The 20,459-nt window shown below is 47.3% G+C and overlaps 1 protein-coding gene across 2 annotated transcripts; it reads left to right on the forward strand.

Annotated features, from left to right (window-relative positions):
- Positions 1-4,413: 4,413 nt before the first annotated feature.
- On the forward strand, positions 4,414-19,549 carry ARL9 (ADP ribosylation factor like GTPase 9). Of its 2 annotated transcripts, XM_019498165.2 has the most exons (4): positions 4,434-4,632; positions 13,042-13,210; positions 16,439-16,614; positions 18,083-19,549. In XM_019498165.2, exons 1-4 carry the CDS (start codon positions 4,480-4,482, stop codon positions 18,260-18,262), a joined length of 678 nt encoding a protein of 225 aa, XP_019353710.1. In that variant the 5' UTR covers positions 4,434-4,479; the 3' UTR covers positions 18,263-19,549. The 2 variants fall into 2 exon arrangements, with proteins under 2 accessions (XP_059578197.1, XP_019353710.1); XM_059722214.1 differs by lacking the exon at positions 13,042-13,210 and having other exon boundaries at positions 4,414-4,632.
- The last annotated feature ends 910 nt before the right edge of the window (positions 19,550-20,459 follow it).

Genomic DNA, 20,459 nt, shown 5'->3' on the forward strand with positions numbered 1-20,459 from the left:
GGGGAGCCATGTTCTGAGCACTGTAAATATGCAGCAAAGTTAATATGGAGCTTCTAAGACCCGGACACTTAAGCTTTATCTATGCTTCTATTTCCTAACTTAAGGTAGCACACGAGGATGCTGCTTTTCTGGTAGATACTGCTGGCCTGCTAGGGTGCTGTGTGCATGCACACTTTGTACCTGATACATTCCTAGCCTCCAGAAGTGGCACAAATTCTTTGCAGCTGGGCAAGGCAATGATTCAGGAGTGCAGCGTGTTTTCTTTCGGGGAAGATCTGTCCTGGGATGTCCAGGATTTTAATCCTTTTGTGTTCAGGGCTTTTAAAAGATAAAATGGATTATGTGACATCACCAGCAAGCAGGCAATGTTTGGGGTTTTGGGAATCTTCCTCCAGAAAAGATGTGGGTGCAGCAAGATGGCGTGTATGGTGCCCATGCTTATGCCATCTCACCTGGAGAGAACTCATTCTTGTATGCTGCTACATACCCTTGTGCTAGCCAGGAGTCCATTTGCAGGAAAGCAGGAGCTCTGGGATTTCCTTCCTGTACCTTTTAGATATAATGCATAGGAATATTAATATCCACTAAAGTGCGAGTCACATGTGGCTAGTTGGGAAGAAATGAGCATAGAAAGCTGGTTAGGGAGTCTGAGAGTAGGTTGCTTGCCATGCTGAACTACTTTGATGGGTTGTCTTTCAGCACTGCAGTTTCCCTTCCTCCACTCTGCCTGTACCAGTTAATGTTTTACTTCACTGAAACAAATGCAGAAGAAGGCCAGCCCCGTCTGTGCTTCCTATGCACATAGCATATTGTATGGAAGCAGTGCATAAAAGTGCCTCAGAACCCCTGTGCTGCAGTTTTGTTGTACGTGTGTCTTTTGGGTGACTTGTAATGCACGGCACAGGAATGATATGTCTTCGAGGAGAGAGACTTCCTGGGGCCCTTAGGACAGAAAAGTAGAGAGCATTGGTATTTCAGTTTTCAGCTACCAGAGCATCAAACATGCTGCTTTTGTATTCTGACTTTTACAGCTCCAGTATGAGAGGGTGTAATTTTTTTGTTGGACAGCGCAGTAGTTGTGCTGCTTCCGCCCTTGATGAGCAACAATCCTAGTAGCAACAAGAAGGGCAAGGTCAACAGTTGTTTGGCAATAGCTAGCGGGGAACAATGGTGAAGGTAGGAAAGGAGAGATGTGTGTACAGGGAGAGGTGCCCTAGCTCTCAGATGGGGATACAGTCGGAATCATGCTGTGGACGGGGCAGGTCTGTTGGCACCTTACTTCTTTTTGCCACTCTAGAGTGCAATGGCATGGGCCACGGATGCTCATAACTAAGCAGAGAACACAGGATCCTCCCTCTATCCTAAGGGAATCTGAATGACATGTCAGAAATCCCTTCTTGGATCCTAGGTATGTATCCAAGGAGGGCAATGAACAAATCTAAACTTAATAAGCAGTCCTTAGGTTGCCCCCTGTACACATGCTGAAAGGCTGGATTTAGATATTTCTAGGTTGTGCTTGAGAACTGTTTTCTTAACAACATCAACATCGCCAGTGGCATAGAGTAGAGGTTGGGTGTCTGGGTAAGTAAAGATTGATCTTAAGGGGGCAGAACAGCCATGGGCTCTGCTTAATTGGACTATAGGGGTATGACGAGCCTGTCTCAAATTTGGATCAGCTGTTTGACAGTAGGTCTTGATTTGGCTGATTTAAATGTCTGGTGGGACTAGTTAGACAGCAAAGGCAATTGCTCCTCTTAAACTGAATTAGTAATGTTAGAGGCACAAACATGTCATATGTGAAGCTGGGGAATTAATGAGACACTACAGTTGGTGTTGCTGGGAGCAGCTTATGAATACAGCAGTGCAGGAAGCCCAACAGGAAGCATGCAGCATTGTTTGCCACTTTCCCTCTTATGCCAGCCATGTGTATCCCTGTTAGGCTAAAACTAGAGTGAAGCTAAAAATGAATGGCTTGTTTCTGTAGTCAGCTGCAGGATATAGGTATCTGAGTGGGGGCAGACAATTGTACAATGTAAATATATCAGTTTTTGCAGTACCCTACTGGCAACCTTTTTCCCTGTTTTTGCTGTTGCTTTGACTGGCAATTCTCTTTGGTTTTTAAGGGAACTGGGGGCAGGTGCTGCACTGGAACACAAAAGTATTTCACTTAGGCACAAAAACAGTAAGGAGAATTGGGACAATGTGGCCCAACTGTTAGCTTATAAAATGAAGCCTTGCAAATAGATGCAGACCTAGAAATAGCTTTCCATGACTTTTTAAAAATGTGTGTTTTTCATAGAAACATACTGGCCAGCAGAGTCCACACCTTTTCACGTAGTGCATGGAAACCTGAAACCTAGTGAAATAAAATTTCCTAGTCTGTGGTGGTGTCGTAGTGAACATAAATGTGCAAAGTGATCTGCAAACACCAGGATATGTAAATCTGATGTTTCAAAAACCTTCGTTTCAGTTATTTTCTGCTATGTAGAGACCACCGTTGTGTCCCTTTTAAATTCCTATTCCCAGCACAATCTGGAGCTACAAACTTCAAATCAATGCCTAACCTTTTAGAATTTTTTTTTTAGCATCTGGTGCCAGGTTCTCAAAGCGCTCTGCACCTGGCAGCACCCATAGTTCTAAGGGGACAGGTCTCCGTCTTGGTTATGGCTTCCCCTCACCTGCTTCCCCCAAGTTCTTATGGGTGCTTTCTCCTAGGCTTGAACGAGCCCTTTGACTTGTCATCCTATGGGAGGGACTGGATAAGAAGACATTTGGTGCCAGTCAATGTGTCTACAAAGACTTGGCCACTGAGGAGGTTTGGGGAATGGCATGGATGGTGGTTGGGTTGGCCAGTAGATGAATGGGAGCTTTACTGGAGCAGATCAGGAAATAGAATTCCATCCCAGGGGAAAACCTGATGGGTTGGGGGTTTTTTTTGTCCCAAACCAGGATAAAATGTCAAAACATTGGCTTGGTTTGCAGAACAACATGTTTCAAAACAACTTGATTCTGAAACATCCAAAATGGGGAGGTTTGATCTCTGTGCCTGATGGACAACTTTGGGCTTAGCTGTTTTGCATTCAGTGTGGGAGGGTGGGGATAAGAGGGGGCTGGCATGGACTGATTAAAGCCTCCCAAAATGTTTTGGGAGATGAGGGCCAAGGGAGCAGATGCAGCACTCATCCCTCTCCCTTATGCAGGATCTGAAGGAGGGGGCACTCTAATGCCTAGGGCCCCTCTTAAGTGGGTCTGCTAGCCTGAAGAAGGGGAAAAGTGTCCAGGACCATTGCCACCTCCACAGGCCCCTCCCAGAAGTGTGGTGGGGGTGCCAATGGCCACCTCCTGCCTTCTGGAACTGCCCTGAGCTCACTCCTTCCCTGGACTGCAGCAATGCCCTCCTGCCTGGAGTGGTGCAAACAACTGCACTGGTGCCTCAGGTGCGTGCTCCCTGCCTGACTTTTACAGGGCTGTCCAGCTTTCCTTGGTTTCATGGGGTTTGAGGGGCAGCAGGCAGAGCTGGTGGGGCTTCCATGCCAGCTTCTGCACTGTATAAGCCCAGGCCTTGTGAGTGGGCCTCCCTGCTCAATGCTCTGTAGAGCAGCTCCACAGTGGGGGGATGTTGGGTCCCCCAATCAGAAACTGTAGGGGGGATTATAGCAAACTGCAGTGAGAGAAGTGTTTGGGTGTCTGACTATATCACCACATCTTGTTTTGTAGCAGCCACAGGGGACAGGAAGAGCGGGGACTATGCAATACCTGCTTCCTTGCAGCAGAGATGCAGTTTTCTATCTGCAAATTCTATCCTAAGGGCTGCCCTTGGCCGTGAATGCAGGCAGCTGCATGTGCTGGGGCTTTGCTGACCCTGTCCTGTGCCATTCACTGCCCTCCAGTAACAAGACATGTAGGGCAACCTATACCAAGACTGGCTGGAAATGCTTCAGCTTGCCGTATCCTCAGCTTGCTGGAGCTTTTGTGGATTATGGGCCGCGTGGCTGAGGCTGCCCGTTTTACACGGGATAGTGTCAAAGGCCCATGGCAATACAATATGAAAAACCTGCCTGGCTACGTTGTATTGTTCCTTCCAAAACCTTGCAGTGGCACCCGCGCCCCGGCCGGAGGGGCGCGCACCCGGGGCACCCCAGGCTACCTGCTGCTTGGGCCACTCCCCGGCGGGTGCTGAGATCGGGGCATTTGGCTGCATCCGCCAGGCCCAGCAACGGGGCAAAGCTGTCTCACGGGCCTATTCTGCCCTGACGTCACCCGCGGCTTAGCTAAGCCTGATGCGGGGGGGGCGAGGCTGCCCCAGGGCTGCTGCGGCAGGACGGTGGGTGGCGCTGGACTACCCGCCCTTGTTCCACGGGCGGCCTCTGAAATGGGTCCGTTTCCCTGGCACACCCCCCCGCCTCGGAGGCTGGGCGGGGCGGGCTGTGCGAGGACCGGCCCCGCCAGAGTCCCGGGGAGGCGGCCCGCCCCGCAGCCATGGGCAGCAGCAGCCTGCGGCAGGTCGGCCTGCTGGGGGCCGCCGCCGGCCTCGCGGGCGGCCTGGCCTACGCCGCCTGGACCTACTTCTCCGCCCGGCGGCACGAGCAGGCGCAGGCGGGCGCCGGGCTGGGCGCGGCGCACCGGCCCCAGGTACCGCGCGGGTCCTCCCCCCCACACGCCGGAGCCCCCGCTTCCACTCGGCCTCCCTCAGCGCTTCCTCCCGCCAGTACTCCCTGAAGTCCCCTCAGGCCTCTTAGGATCCCCCCGGGGTCAGTGACCCGTGTGCGGCTGCTTCCCCCTGCCTCCAGCCGCCAAAGGGGAAGGGTTGGTCCACCCCCTCCCTCCTTCCCCTGGGAGGGGAGAGCGCACAGTCCTGGGGAATTCAGCCGGGGAGGCACCTAGTGCCGCCCCCTGCGTCCTCGCCCAGCTCATCCCCGCCAAACGAGGTTCTTTGGGTAAATCTGATATCTTTTACTAGCCCAACTAAAATAGTTGGAAACATTCTTCTTTGCAAAGCTTCCGGGTACAAACGCCCTTCTTTCAGCTGAGGAAGTGTCATCCCAGCCAAGGCTTTGTCTCCTCTGGGTTTAAGGATGGAGGCTCCCCAGCCTGCAGCAGGCTCTGAAGAGGGTGGTAGGATTACAAGGCCTCTTGCAAAGGCTTTTTTGGCACGACAGGTACCTGGCCAGGCTCAGTGCTAGCCATCAGAGGTGCAGCTCCACTGGCAGCAAATGAAGCTGAGCTTTCCAATTCCCCAGCTGCACTGTAAAAGCCCGACTCTGTGCACTGCACGTTTGTGGGGCTTGCTCTTCTTTTTTACAAACTTAAGAGCATAATTAGTGCCAGACTGGGTGGGGCCAAGGGTCCTTCTAGGCTAGGATGCTGTTTCTGACACTGGCAGGAAAGGATGCTATAGGAGGAAAGCACTGAACCAGATCTCTCCTCTATCCCCTAGTCCAGCATTTCTCAACCCATGGGTCATGACCCCAAAGTGGGTTGCAAGAATATATGAAAGGGTTGCAAACAAACTTTATAAATGGATTCTCCTTTAAAGGAGAAAAACATGGGAAACAGTGAGTTTTCCCTTGCCAGCTGGCAGAGTGCCAGCCTGACAGGGGCTGCTTGGGGCACCCCATACCCCACCCCCTGCCCCACACACTGGGGGGCTGGGGCCTGGGGGCAGTGGGTTGGGAGTGAAGTGCACTGGGTCAAGACTGGCCATCGATGTTTACAAATGGGTCCTGGTCCAAAAAAGGTTGAGAGCCACTCCCCTAGTCAATACCTTTCCTGGCATTCATCATTATTGGTTTGGAGATGCCCGCAGAAACATTTCCAACTCCTCTGTTCAGTAGCCAGGAATAGATCTGTCATCCGTGAATTTAGCCCATCCCTTTCTGAACCTGATCATGCTATCTGTCTCCACTGCCCCCTGTGGCAATGCATTCCAGAAGTTAACTGCACCTTATGTAAAAATGTGCTGGGCGGTGCCTTCCTCATATTCTAGACTGTACAAAACAATCACTAGAGAGAGCCCTTGTCTGCAAGCACAGACCTGTATGACCATGCTGGAAAGGCTCCTGTTACCTTTGTGGGCCTCTGAATCAGACTCAGGGCCTTTGTGGGTGTCAGGGTCTGCACAAGAAGGTTTCAGAGCCCGCCTGATTGCAGCAATATTCTGTGTTATCATTGGGGGTTCTTTGGGGTGGGTTCTTGGTCTGTAGTGCTGCTGTCTGATCTGTTAGCATTAAATTGAAGGGATCTCATGCTAACAGCCCTTGAGTAAAACAACCCCTGCAATTTTAATTGTAGTGTTAAGCATGACCAACACAGAGAAATCACTGGGTTCTGTTCTTTGTCATTGTATTACAGTTTCATAATCCTACCAGCAGTCCATAGACTCTTCCACAGGAGGCAGTACATGAACTTTTAATGTAGATTTTCCTGCCTTCCCATTTATCTTAAGGCTTCCACAAAGGTCAGAGCCCAGCACGCTCTGCTTTTACCATCTGATCCTCCTCAGCTAGGTTGGCAGGCTGGTGTGTGGGTCAAACTTCATGTCACAAAAGCTGTGCCCATTGATAGAAATGACAGTGTCTTCCAGTGGAGACCCAGGCTTGCAGAAGGCTTTAGGGACTGGTTTGAGGATTCATGCCTAAATAATATCTCTCCAAGTTATGCCTAAGGTCAGGGACAGGGCAGATTAGGGACACCGCTAGCAACTGTCCAAGTATATATTATTATATTATTTCTGGACTTGGTTTTCCATGGGTGTTAGTCACTTTATATCAGGCACTTAAATAAATCAATACTCTCTCTCTCTCATGTACTCCCTCTCCCCCCCCACACAGATTGCTCCTGAGTTTATGACATACCTCTGTATTTCTCTGAGTGGGTGACTAAGGAAATTGAACATAATACAAGCAGACAAAACACCTGTTCCATTTAAATGGGTTTGTGACCTATAATTTTTGCTTCACTGCTTGGGCATATATGATGTAGCTCAGCCATGCAGAAATAGATCTGTTCCCTGTTGAGCCAGAGTAACTCAGTACAGTTTATAGTGTGGGACCTTCTGGAAGTTGTTGGCATTGCTGAAGGCTTCCACTTGTGTAATGAAACTGGCCCATGAACTGTAGTAATGGAAACACAGGCAGATGTATACTATGTACTATGTATGTGCTGAATTTGTTCATGGGGTGTCCATTACGGTGGGCCTGGGTGTCATGCAGAAGTAGTAGGAGGCAACCATCAATCCTTCTGGGTCATGGTGTATGCATCAGAGGTCACCTAGACTGTTGATGCATCCACCTAGGCGGGAGTATGGGAGAGTGGAGGCTGCCCAGACCTTCCATCCCACCCTTAGACCATTGAGATAGAATCCAATGGCCAGGCTGAGCCTGGACTTCTGGTGCCTCAATGGCTGTAGTTATGTGCACATCTGGGAAACAAACCCAGGTCTTCCATGTGGCAGACAAGGGTTTTACCACTGAATCACAACAACAGGTCATGCAGAAGTGAAAGGCAACAATTAAGATGAAATGGGGCCCAGAGGCAAACAGTCCCTGTGGCAAAAGCAGGAAAAACAAGGGAAAGCTGGTGATGAAAGGGGGCCTTGAGTGGCCTAAGATGGACTGACCTAAACAGAGAGGCCTCGTGCTCAGTTGTGGTAGTCTGCCCTGGCATGATGTGGAGGGAGCCTGAGGATTACTGGACAAGGACATCTTAACTCAGGGCACCACAATTCTTACATTTGCTTTAGAAGGTGGACTCTTTCCTTTAGCAACCTTTTTCTGCCCCATTTTGTACTAGCAGGTGACATGAGCATAAGAACATCAAAACTGCCATTTAGTTGATCAGACCATAGGTGCATCTTGCCCAGTATCCTGTGTCTCACAGTAGCAGAGAATGGATGCTGAAAGGGAGAGTGAACAGAGTATAGCCAAGGTTTTTTCCACTGTTCCTCTCTCACTTGCAGCCTCCATGTTTAAAGTCTAGTAAGATCTGATATAGTTCAGTAAATTAATTCTCAGTAAAGCATGCTTTCAAAGAGAAAATCCATTGCAAACATTGTTTGATGTTTACTTCCTCCCTTGAGTTAATTACAGAAGTACAAATAGTATATGGCCCCAATCTATTCACATAACAGACTTCCACGGTAGTTTACATCTTGCAGAAATAGGACCAACCGCAGTCTTAATCTTCTCCTGGTAGTTATTGTGCATCTTCAGTTCTTCGAGAAAAGCACCAATCAGTTCCAATTATGTGTGTATATTGTGCATCTCTAACCGTATCACCCATGCATGTTGGGACAAAGACTTCATCTTACTACCCAGAATAGCAGAGCTTGACTAGGGATCTAACTGGGATGCTTCAGAGAGTCCCATACTGAGCTTGTGCTTTAATTTGTGGCCTTTCTGCCAGTCCCAAACCATGTTGTGGCCCATGGTGGCTACCTGCAAAGTGAGTAGCTGCTGTTTGTTCTTGCAGCGTAAGTGGGGTAGAGATAGGGCATATGGATCGGAAGGATCACTGGAGAGCTGAACAATCTGATTCAACTTCAAATAGCTCCAAAGCCTCCTTCCCCTTCTGCCTGCCTGCCCTTTGACTGAACCTGTAATCCAGTAAGCTTATTATTGTTTGAGTGAGCTGCCTTCTCTAATTTCCACTGTCCTAGAACTTGCTAGCCTGCTGGACATGCTCTGCTGTGATTCTGGATGTCTCTCTGAGCTCACTGACATGTCAGCACTGCTCTTGCCAGAACTTCACAGGTACCATGAGCTTTAAGCTCACCAACTGGTTGGCTCTGGCTCTGGTCAGAGCCCAGCTTGCACACAGCTCCAGAGCCCAGAGAGTGAGCACTGCCCTCACTGATCCCCTCTTTTCCCCTGCTGTTGATTTCAGCAGTGGGGAGGCCTTCCTCAGAGCTGTGCGAAAGTGGGGGCTCCAGCCAGAGCCTGTGCCAATCACCTGGTGAGCTCAGGGCACATGGAGAACTCCAGCAAGAGCTGTGTGGACATGCAGGTGAGCTCAGTGCGTATGTGCCATACAGCCCCAGGGCAGGGTGGTGCAGGGGTCTGCTCCCCTCCCATTAGGGCTGCCCCTGTGTACAGGGATGACTGCAATGCCTTGCCACCTAAACACCATGTTTTCAAGAGGGTGGTTTGTATCTTGGGAAGAGGGATAGGGTGTTTGACAGCACTGAATTGCAGGATGTGGCAACAGCTCATCCAAGCTTAGTCCTGGGCCCTTTTTGGAGATCTATTTCCCTGCAATAAATTCCGCTTTTGTCACCTACTCCTTTGGTCATAGAGAATATAATGTTGCTGGCTACAGCCAAATGGCACCTGCTAGTGTGATGAGCAGCAGAGACTAAGGGGAAGCGGAACTGAGGAACTTCAGCCTGAGGAAAAGAAGGCTGAGAGGGGACCTGGTAGCAGCTTACCACTACACTAAGGGAGTACATCAAGGGCTCATGGAGCAACTGTTCACCAGGGCACCCAAGGGGAAAACCAGGAGTAATGGCCACAAACTCCTGGAAGATCGATTCAGGGTCAACATTAGGAAAAACTTCTTTCCAGTCAGGGTGTCCAGACTGTGGAATAAGCTCCCTCCAGAGGTGGTGCCAAACACCTGCCCTGGAAATCTTCAAGAGGAGACTAGACAGTCACCTTGCTGGGGTCACCTGACCCCCAGTTATGTTTCCTGCTTGGTGCAGGGGGCTGGACCCGATGATCTTCCGAGGTCCCTTCTGGCCTTACAATCTATGAATCTATGAATCCATAGGCAGATGTCCTATTACCTTGCATTAGGAGGGACTGAGAAACAATGGCATCCTTAGGGGAGCACAAGGCCCAGCTGTTCCCACTCAGGGAGCCCAGCTATTCCCACTCAGCCAAAATGAATGGCTGCATTTTCTGAAGACATTGGCATTTCCTGTTCTCATGTGGGCCTGGAGGATCTGGTGTCTCCATGTTCCCTCCATGTCCCAGACATTTGCTCTGTCCCAACAAACCTCTTTAAGTCATACTTGAGACCTCCAGCGACTTCTACAATAAAAGCAACTGCCAATCCTAGAATTTCTAATGCCCAAGTTCTCTTAGACTTTTCTAAAGGGAATCCATCTTTGTTTGAAAGCCCTCTTTTAAGCCCTCCTTCTCCATTACAAATAAGCAGAAAAGGACCCAAACCTATTTCCCCCGCCCTTTGCTAGCCATCTTAAGCTTCCTCAGTGGTAGAATTCAGTATTAATTCCTTGGTGCACGAGCTGCTTTTATATGCCTATGGATGCAAGAAGCTGCCTTTTAAAAATCTTACTGTTGAGGCCTGGGCTCTTTAAGAGGTATTAATGTTAATAGGATGATGGAGATTAAGTGGTTGATGGGTGGTGTTTCTATATTATAAGCAGTTAATTTTTCTTAATTAGTGGAGCTAAACTTAATCCTGCACAAACACTTGAGAATAAACACAGGCTTGTAGTAAGTAGGTGGACTAGCAAGTGCTTGCTATTTGTATGTTGCAGGTCATGAAAGCAAAACATTTTTACAGACAAATCTATCAGATTCCTGCTGACTTCAGCCCCAGGCAGGGGCGTGTTTCATATGTAGGTACTGTGAGATTCATTATTCCCAGCAACATGAGTTAACTTTTCCTGCAGAATATGGATATAACAGACCATCTTTGCAGGCCAGTATTGTTATGTGTATTTTGCAAAGTACCTGTCATGTGGCTTGGAGGGCATTGATTGCCCTCTGGATGAGAGGAGCAAAGCTCTAGGCCTCCCTTTCCTATTTAGAACTTCCTTGATTTTTTTTTTTTTCATTTTTAGCAGATCACAACCATTTTAGCGTGTTGCCTTTCCCAAAATATCCATGGAGCACATAAAACTTTTAAAAGGTTAAAAAACCAGTAGATTATACTCCAGTGACCACTGATCAGCACAGGTGGTGGACTTACCTTTAGAGATTAGTTCAATTATAATATACTGCTGGGACTAGACAGCTGTGTGATCTTATGTTCAGATCAGTTATTTCCTCTAATTCTTATAGCACCTGAGGGCTACAGACTATATTTAGCCCTAGTTCAAGCAGGTGCAAGTCCCACTGAGGGTAACCTCCATTACAGCTGAATGCAGTCATATATTTTTCCGTGCTTTTGTTGATTTGTCAACCAGTTTCCAAGCAAGAGAAGCAGTATGGTCCAATAGGCACTCCCCAGTCTGGGAGTGAGGAGAGGATTTTTCCCTGGGCTTTCCAACAGATCAGCATCAGGGCCTCACGTGAGTCGGCCATCTTTCTAGCCTGTGCAAAGCACAGACAAGAACACGCCTCTTTTATGCACAATGTGTGGAGGGCAGCAAATTAGAAGGGTCAGGTGCTGCTGTTGTTGCATTTTGGGATGCTCCTGTTCTTTTCTGTGGTGTGTGATGAGAGATGCATGCTGACTTCAGTATGTGCCCAAAAGCCAGCTGTCAAGTTTAACAGCTGTGGTCTGCCAGCTGTCCATTGCTTTTAAATAAATAACTAGAGAGAACCTATGTGAGAGGCAAGGGTTTCTTAGGGTGATATCTTTTATTGGACCAACTGCATGCAGGGTTGAGAGAGAACCCAAGACATTCTCCTTCAGGTCACAGAGGACCTACTAACAGAGGTTCCCTGTGGCAAGCAGAAGTCTTGCTATGCATGGGGGTCACTTCAGAGGGCTGAGAGCAGATGTGGCAAGGCGAAACTCCCGTGGGATAGGATATATCATGGAGCTTGCTTCAGGGCAGACATATGCCCAGAGAGACCCTTGCCAAAATTTATCCAGGGGTCTCCTTCTGCAGGTGGCATGTTGTACAAGGAGGGATGTTGTGGCCAAGGTGAGCTTAGCCATGGGATCATTACCACCCTGGGCAATGGGGATACCTTGCTGTGAAGCGTGGCTATGCTGCAGGAAGTGTGAGCACCAGGGTTGTGCCCAGCTCTGGGCTTCATTGGGGGGGAGGGGGGTAGTCACCTGCAGGATTGCCAAGCCAGCCCCTCATGCATGGCTCCTGAAGCGCTGCCTGGAAGTCATGGAGGGCTGTTGGGTCCCCTGCATTTCTTCTGCTAGCCACTGGGGGCTGCTGTGGAGAGGACCTGCCAGTGCCCCTACCACTCTTTCTTAGGTTGTTCACCCCCATGGCTGGGTACAAACCAGCGTGGAGCAACTCAGAGGGGGCTGTAGCTGTCTGCCCCCCTCCTCCCAGACAAGGGAGATGAGTGGCTGGCCAGGACAGGGGGGGCATGGGTGTGCAGTGAGAGGGCACCGAGCAGACGTGGTGGGATGGGTTGGGGAGCATAGGGAGGCTTCCAGGACCCTCCTAGCTCCCTCCTCAGGCTCCCTTCCAGCTTCTCTACCTCTCTCCTGCTCCTGGCCACCTGGGGCATGTTCTCACTGGGCGATCCCCCAAGCAAGCATGTCCAGTCCCAGCATGCTGTGGCCCAACCTGGGCCCTGTGCCACAGCTGCTGGAGTAATGGGTGTGGGGTCTATTCAGATTGGCTGCAAGCTGTGCTGGAGGTCCAAGGATGGACTGTTCAGGGCTGAGCCAGCGCCCATAGCATAAGGCTCCAGCAGGGATCTGGGCGGCCTGGACCTAGCTGTGAAAGCCTGTTCTAGGAGCTGCAGTGTGTGCTGTTTATATGCCTGAAAGAAGGGGGAAAAAGGGGATTTCTTCTCAAAGAGCCAATGAATAGAGTCCCCTGTGAAGTCCTGGCAGTACACCTTGCTCTCCACACTCATATCAGTCCTGTGGCAGTCACCACAGTCTGAAGCTCCTCCTGTGTATAAATACTGCCCTGTTTGCCAAGTTTTAATATGGTCTTGATCCATTTTATTCCCAGTTTGAGGCATGGTCCCTGCTGCTATAATCTCACTACTTCTTTATTGATACTTGGTCTCACTTCTGATGGGTCCATGGCCTTGCTTCTGTGTGGGCCAGGCAAAGCATCATGCCATCGTGATGTTGAGATTTGCACTTGGGATGGTGTGCTCTCCTCTGCTTTCTGCACTAGTAAGGGAGTTTTCTCCTGTTCCACAGGATAAACCACCAAGCAGGCAGATATTAGTCCTGGGCCTGGATGGAGCAGGGAAGACCAGTGTTCTCCACTCCCTAGCAACTAATCATGTGAAGCATAGTGCGGCACCCACAGAGGGATTCAATGCAGTCTGCATCAACACAGAAGAGACCCAGCTGTATTTCCTAGAGAGTAAGTGCATGGATTCTACTCTGGGTAGTGAGGAAAGCTTTTGGATTTCCCAGGAACTTGTCACAAAAACTGTAGGAGTCAGCTCATTGTTTTGACTCCTTCCAGTCCTAGGGAAGTGCACCCTCAGTAGTGCTGGTACCCCATATGCTAGTCCTAGCCACATCACATTGTTTTCTCTCTCAGACCCTGACCCTGGGACTGGGGATGTGCTGTCCTACATGAACGCTAAATCTAAAACTGACCCCACCCTTAAAGAAGTGGTTTCATAGAATCATAGAAAATTAGGGTTGGAAAGGACCTCAGGAGGTCATCTAGTTCAACCCCACCAGCCAAAGCTTTGTCCAGCTGGGTCTTAAAACCACCCAAGGATGTAGCTTCCACCACCTTTCTGGGTAACCTGTTCCAGTGCTTCACTACCCCCCAGGTAAGAAAATTCTTCCTAATATCTAACCTAAACTTCTCTTGCTGCAACTTGAGACCTTTGCTCCTTGTTCTGTCATCTGCCAGCACTGAGAACAGTCTAGTGCCATCCTCTTTGGAACCACCCTTCAGGTAGTTGAAGGCTGCTATTAAATCCCCTCTCAGTCTCCGCTTCTCTAGACTAAATAAGCCTAGTTCCCTCAGCCTCTCCTCAAGTCATGTCCCCCAGCCTCTTCACCATTTTTGTTGCCCTCCACTGGACTGTCCAATTTGTCTACATCCTTTATGTACAGTGTCCAGAACTGAACACTGTACTCCAGATGTGGCCTCACCAGTGCTGAATAGAGGGGAATAATTATTTCCCTTGACCTGTTGGCAACGCTTCTACCAATGCAGCCCAGTATACCATTAGTCTTCTTTGCAACAAGAGGACAATGCTGGCTTATATTCAGTTTATTGTCTGCTGTAACCCCCTGGTCCTTTTCTGCAGAGCTGCAGCACAGCCAGTCAGCCCGCAGCCTGTACTGATGCATGGTATTCTGTCCTAAGTGTAGGACTTTGCACTTGTCCTTATTGAACCTCATGAGATTTCTTTTGGCCCAATCCTCCAATTTGTCTAGGTCACTCTGAATTCTAGCCCTACCCTCCAGCATATCTACTGCTGCCTCCAGCTTGGTGTCATCTGTAAACTTGCTGAGGGCATACTCTATGCCATCTTCTAGGTTGTTGATGAAAACGTTGAACAAAAATGGCTCCAGGACTGACCTCTGGGGCATTCCACTTAGTATTGTCTGCCAACTAGAAATGGAGCCATTGATTACTACTCTCTGAGCCTGATGCTCCAGCCAGTTTTCTGTCCACCTTACAGTCCATTCATCCAGCCGATACTTCCTTAGCTTGCCTGTGAGAATGCTGTGGGAGATCATATCAAAAGCTTTGTTAAAATCAAGGTATATCACGTCCACTGGTCTCCCTGCATCCACAGAGCCAGTCACCTCATCATAGAAGGCAATCAGGTTGGTCAAGCATGACTTGCCCTTGGTGAATCCATGCTGACTGTTCCTAATCACCTTCTTCTCCAAGTGCTTCGAAGATCTGCTCCATGATTTTTTCAGGGACTGAGGTGAGACTGACTGGTCTGTAGTTCTCTGGATGCTCCTTTTTCTCTTTCTTAAATATGGGCGCTGTTTGCCTTTTTCCAATCATCCGGGACCTCTCCTGATCACCATGAGTTTTCAAAGATGATGGCAAATGGCTCTTCAGTCTCATCAGCCAACTCCCTCAGCACCCTCAGTTGCATCCCATCTGGCCCCATGGACTTGTACATGTCCAGCTTTTCTAAATAGTGCCTAACCTGTTCTTTTGCTACTGTTGCCTGCTCACTTCCTCCCCAAACTGTGTTGCCTGGTGCACTAGTCTGGGAGCTGACCTTGGCTGTGAAGACTGAGGTGAAGAAGGCATTGAGCACTTCAGCCTTTTCTGCATCCTCTGTCACAAGGTTGCCTCCCTCATTCAGTAAGGGACCTACACTTTCCCTGATTCTCCTTTTGCTACCAACACACTTGTAGAAACCCTTATTGTTACCCTTCACATCCCTTGCTAGCTGCAACTCCAATTGCGCTTTGGCTTTCCTAATTTCATCCCTGTATACCCAAGCAATGATTCACTCCTTATTGCTCACCCTAGCTCTAGGGGAGTGCTCTCACACTCTATTTGTAATCGTAGGATAGTATTAGCCCTAGCCCTAGGAAGTACTCTTACACCTAACCCTAATCTTCACCCTAGGGAAGTGTTTCCTTATCCAAACCTTGATCTTAACACTAGGGAAGTGTTTGCATACACTCACCCTTTCATGCCATACCTTCTCCTTCCTGACGTATGCTCCCTGCCTGTCTGTTCCATCCCCTCCCCAATCTCCACACACACAGGCTGCCTGTGCCTTGTAAAACTTGTACCACAGTTTGGCCACCCCTCGGCTGGTGGATGGTAAGCTCTCCAGTGGTGGAGGCTGCATTCCCCTGCTAGAAAGCCATTTGGCAGCCCAAATGAAAGCGACACCTAAAGTCCAGCTCAATGAAGAAAGCTGTTGATGCAGTTATAACCTCCCTTTTAGCTTCAAGCAGGATCCTTGGAATGTCCAATAACTAGAGGAGAACATCTTCCCAGACATTTTCAAAACTGCAGAAGGAAAGCTTTAGGATGAGACTCAGACACTTAAGACATTCCCCTGAGTACAGATTTCTGAGAGCCAACCGGGAAGCTCTTCTGAAACACTCCAGGCCATTGACTTGGACTAGAGTTGTGGGTAGTTAGCACTTGTGGAAATTCCAACCCTAGTTGTCCTGAGTCTGATATCCCAAGAGAGATACCTGGAGCTAGAGCACATGTTTGAAAATGTGGTCTTAATACTTTTTCTTACAAACAAAGCAAGCACTCGGAGCTTGCAGCGTGGAGGTATGAGAAAAGAGTAAAGTAAAGAGAGTCTGTAAAGAGTCTCGTGTCCAACAAGTGTGCATGCATGTGTGTGTGTGTGTTCTGGCTTAATTTTGTGCTGTCTATTTCCCTCCACTCAGCTGTCCTCTGGCCCCTTGAATGAGAGACCAAGAAGAGCTTAAAATGAAACATAAGAAGTTTGCTTTTGAACAGGTGTTTGTATATTTAGAAATATATTCAGGGAACATAAAAGTCAATGGAATCAAGGAGCTACTAACCTCAGTATCTAGAGTTGTTGCTACCAACTGCATGTCCTGTAGCTGCCCTGATTGGCTTTACCAATTGCATGTCCTGCCACTCTCTTTTGTCTTCCAGTTGGAGGCAGTGAATCTTTGCGTTCCTATTGGAAAATGTACCTACCCAAGGTTCTGGGGCTGATCTATGTTGTGGATTCAGCAGACCATACACGCTTACCCTTGGCTAAACACCTTCTTCATCAGCTGGTCCAGCATGACTCTACACTGCCAGTGGTGGTCCTAGCCAATAAACAGGTAAAAAAAAAGAGAGCCCAAGAAAATTACAGTATTCAGGGGGATGCTTAGATTGGTGAATTTTAAAGGGAGAAATAGAGCTCTCAAAATAAATTGGAATCATTAAGGGGCAGGTATTTCAAATGCTGTTTTTTTTTATTGTGTACCTGCCAAGTGCAGATGAAAATAATCCACGGTTCAATTCTGTACCTGCAATTTAGGTCAGGGGCTTAGGTATCTATTTGCATGGAGAGTTCAGAAGTGCGTGGTTTTGCAGTTCAGAAGTGCAAAACCAGGACCCAGCTAATCCCAGCTTTGCTTTCAGATCTGAAGTTCAGCAGTGTGTCCCAGGCGTTGTTATTGATTATATATCAATTAGAATAATAAAATCATAGACAATTAGGGTTGGAAGTGACCTCAGGTGGTCATCTAGTCCAACCCCCTGCTCAAGGCAGGACCATCCCCAGCTAGATCATCCCAGCCAAAGCTTTGTCTAACCAGGTCTTAAAAACTTCCAAAGATGGAGATTCCATAACCACTTTGGGTAACTTGTTCCAGTGCTTTACTAGCTTTACTACTCTCTTAGTGAGAGAGTTTTTTTCCTAATGTCTAACCTAAACTTCCCTTGTTGCAACTTGAGATCACTGCTCTGTGTTCTGTCATCTTCCACCACTGAGAACTGTCCAGCTCCATCTTCTTTGTAACCACCCTTCAGGTAGTTGAAGGCTGCTATTAAATCCCCTCCCAGTATTCTCTTCTAAATGATATGTTCATATTTTATTTTAGTTATTAATTTAGGGTGTATAGGGTACTAATCTCTATGTTTTGCTTCATCTACTAGCAGCTGCATAGTGGATAGTAAATTAATTGTCTCCATACTGGGCATTTTGTTTCTCCTTGAGCAGGTTTGTAGCTGAGGAAGAGCAACTTTATAATACCAATTCTCTTCACAGGGTGGCACTGTTTTCTCATAGCATCTGAAGCCTAAATTGAATCTTACCCAAATTGTACCACTATGAGCGAGAAAAATGCCTGTTTGTTCAAAAAACAAAATGTGTGCGTGAGAGAGGGTTTTTGTTCTGGGTTGTTTTTTTTTTTATCTGCTCTTGAATTTTTCTAATAACTGGTTTTACATTTGGGCCTTGTGACTGATGGGAATGCTCTTCTAGCAAATCCTTGGTAGTGCTATCACCATGGGTCCTAAAGCTCAAGGAAGGCTTAGCCTCAGATACACTGGAAGAATATAAAAGGGTTGTGTCTCTAGATGCCTGGAGAAAATGAGATCTAGGCCAGCCAGACTGTCAGAGGGACTGCAGAGATTTTAGAGCAAAAGTCTCACTGAAGGTCAGTGAATTGTTGGAAAATCTGCCTTGTGAAGTACAGACTTTTCTCAATTATCTGAATGGAGTGTCTTGGCCTTGGAGAGCAAACAAGCCAGTTGCTGCTGGTAGAAGATGTAACAGACATGTTTTCTTTTTTTGTTTGTTAGGATATTGAAGGAGCATACTGCATCACGGACATCCACGATGCTCTGGCCTTGTCTGACATTGGAGATGAAAGAAAGATGTTCCTTATTGGAACCCACGTGGCACAGGATGGCTCTGAGATTTCTTCCAGCATGAAGGATGCCAAAGAACTAATTGCACAGCTGGTTTTGGAGACTGCATGATAACTGCTGTCTGACAAATTGCTAAGCTTTGTTGTCACAGTCATGGGATCTAGATGGTGGTTGTATTGCCAGCTTGAAGGCCCGAGAGTTCCACTTTCCAGTCAAGATGTATGGTGTTACTCTCTCTTGTCAGTGTTAAGATCATTTATTTTATTAGGATTTGCAGTTTAAAAGCTCTTTGAAAATCACTATATTTTTCTGAGAATTTGTAAGGGGAGAGGGAGTTTCAACAAGACAAGCATTAATGGGACGTGTAGCTTAGGTATGTTGGTCCACATAATCAGCTGGTGTTGATGATCAGTTAGTACAATGACTTCAGTGAAGCAATGCTGATTTATAGCAGCTCTGGATTTGAGCCTGAAATTTAGTGATGGTTGTTATGGGGCTTTTTTGTTTGCTTTTTAAAAAAAGTCTTTTACAAGATTAAAACAGCAATATACTCTGTTAAAAAAAACACAGAAAAACCAAATCTATTTTTGAAAACTTTAAACATCATGGCAAATATTTTCAAAATGACTGATTCTGGGGGTCAACCCTCAGTTATCTCTGGGCTGTCAGAGGGCGACTGCTACTTGCTTTCTGGAAATTGGGTCTTTTTAAGATGTCAGGCTGTAATAGATGATCTTGGGCGCTCAATTTAAAATCTTGGCTTTACAGACTTTTTAGTGCATGGAAACCAGGAAGTAAAATTTACCATGGAAAAATTATTGAGGGTTCCTTTGCCAACAGGAGAAAGTTACAACAATATAACTCAGATGGAATTTAAACCTGTTTTAGTTGGACTAGTGCAACAGGCTGTGTAGATATTTATTTCTATATAAAGGATGAAATAGTATCATTTCATTTAATTTAGTTAGGAGCAGATTTAACCAACAGACAGAGAAACAAGAGTGACAACAAAGTACTCATATCAGTTTATGGTTTAAAAGACACAATGGTGTTCCAGCAGGGCAGCGTTCTTGTGAACTTGGGCTCTGAACTAAGTCAGCCATCAAAATTAAACAAATGATATTAAAGGTGAAAAATAAATCTGATTTTAAAAATTCTTTCCACTCCAAACACACACATAAGGAAAATGAATTGGTTTGCATAGGGTGGGCCATTTCCATCTTGCTAGCACTCCTGTCTTTATATTTAAAGAAGAAGTTTTGTATTGAATTGTAGGTAGAAAATACCATGAATACTCTGCAAGGGTTTTGTAACAGTGGATCCTGTACCAAGGTTTTCTACTAGCAGCCTTTCTATTTTGCCACTGAAACAGTTACATAAAGCAGAAATGTTATTGTAGTTTCTTGCAGGAGTCTTATTTACCCAAACAGGTGGTGGAACAGGGTGGTCTGGCATGGGGGCCTGGCAGGACTAGAGCTGGCCACAGCATTTAAACCAGAGAACAGGAACCCTCTTCTTGTCTGAGCAAGATGTGAACAGTGATGAGGAGAGGGACCCAGGTCACTGTGGGCATCCAGAAGAGCTCAGCTTCCTGAGGTGAGTGGTCTTTGGCTGTGATCCTCCAAGTCTCTCCTTAAACCCCAGGACCTTGAGAGAGGGGCCCCTTCATACAAATATGTTCCCCCTTCACCTGCTGGTACTGTAGAGTGTTGCATGGAGAAGTGAGTGTTCAGTGCAAGCCCTTCCTGTTTGGGGGCTTGCCTTCTTGTGATCCATTACTATTGTTCATTGTTCTTGTGTTAAAGTCCTTTGCATCTTGTGTTCTTCACAGTCATCTCCTCACATCATATAGGACTGATTTTTTAAAATCACATTGACACCTCAGCTCACATCTATAGCTAATTTCCTGGTATCTCTGTTGGTCTCTGTACTTCTAAATAGCCACATTCCTGGTTTACTACCAGCAGCAGCTGTCTGTGGGATGCTAAATAACTATGTCAAAGAGAGACAAACTTCCTTTTTTGTGTTTTTAAATTCTGTGCAGAAAGATTCTGGATTGATTTACTGACATAGTGGCAAGAACTGCTGTTTGGGAGATTTGAAATTATTATCTGCAGAGAGATCATGATCAGCACAATCTGCTCATTTCTGCACCCTGTGTGCAGTGAACAGGGAGTTCAGGAGTTCAGTGCCTGTGTCTGTTCCATTTTTTCCTGAGTCTAGTTTAGTGTTGAGAGCCACTGACACAACGTCGTACTCAAGCTCTCCGAAGGAAGTGAGGCTTTCCTGCGCTAGCAACAGGACCTGA

Source organism: Alligator mississippiensis, chromosome 2 (assembly GCF_030867095.1).
Source record: "Alligator mississippiensis isolate rAllMis1 chromosome 2, rAllMis1, whole genome shotgun sequence".
In the NCBI taxonomy this organism is placed as follows: Eukaryota; Metazoa; Chordata; order Crocodylia; family Alligatoridae; genus Alligator; species Alligator mississippiensis.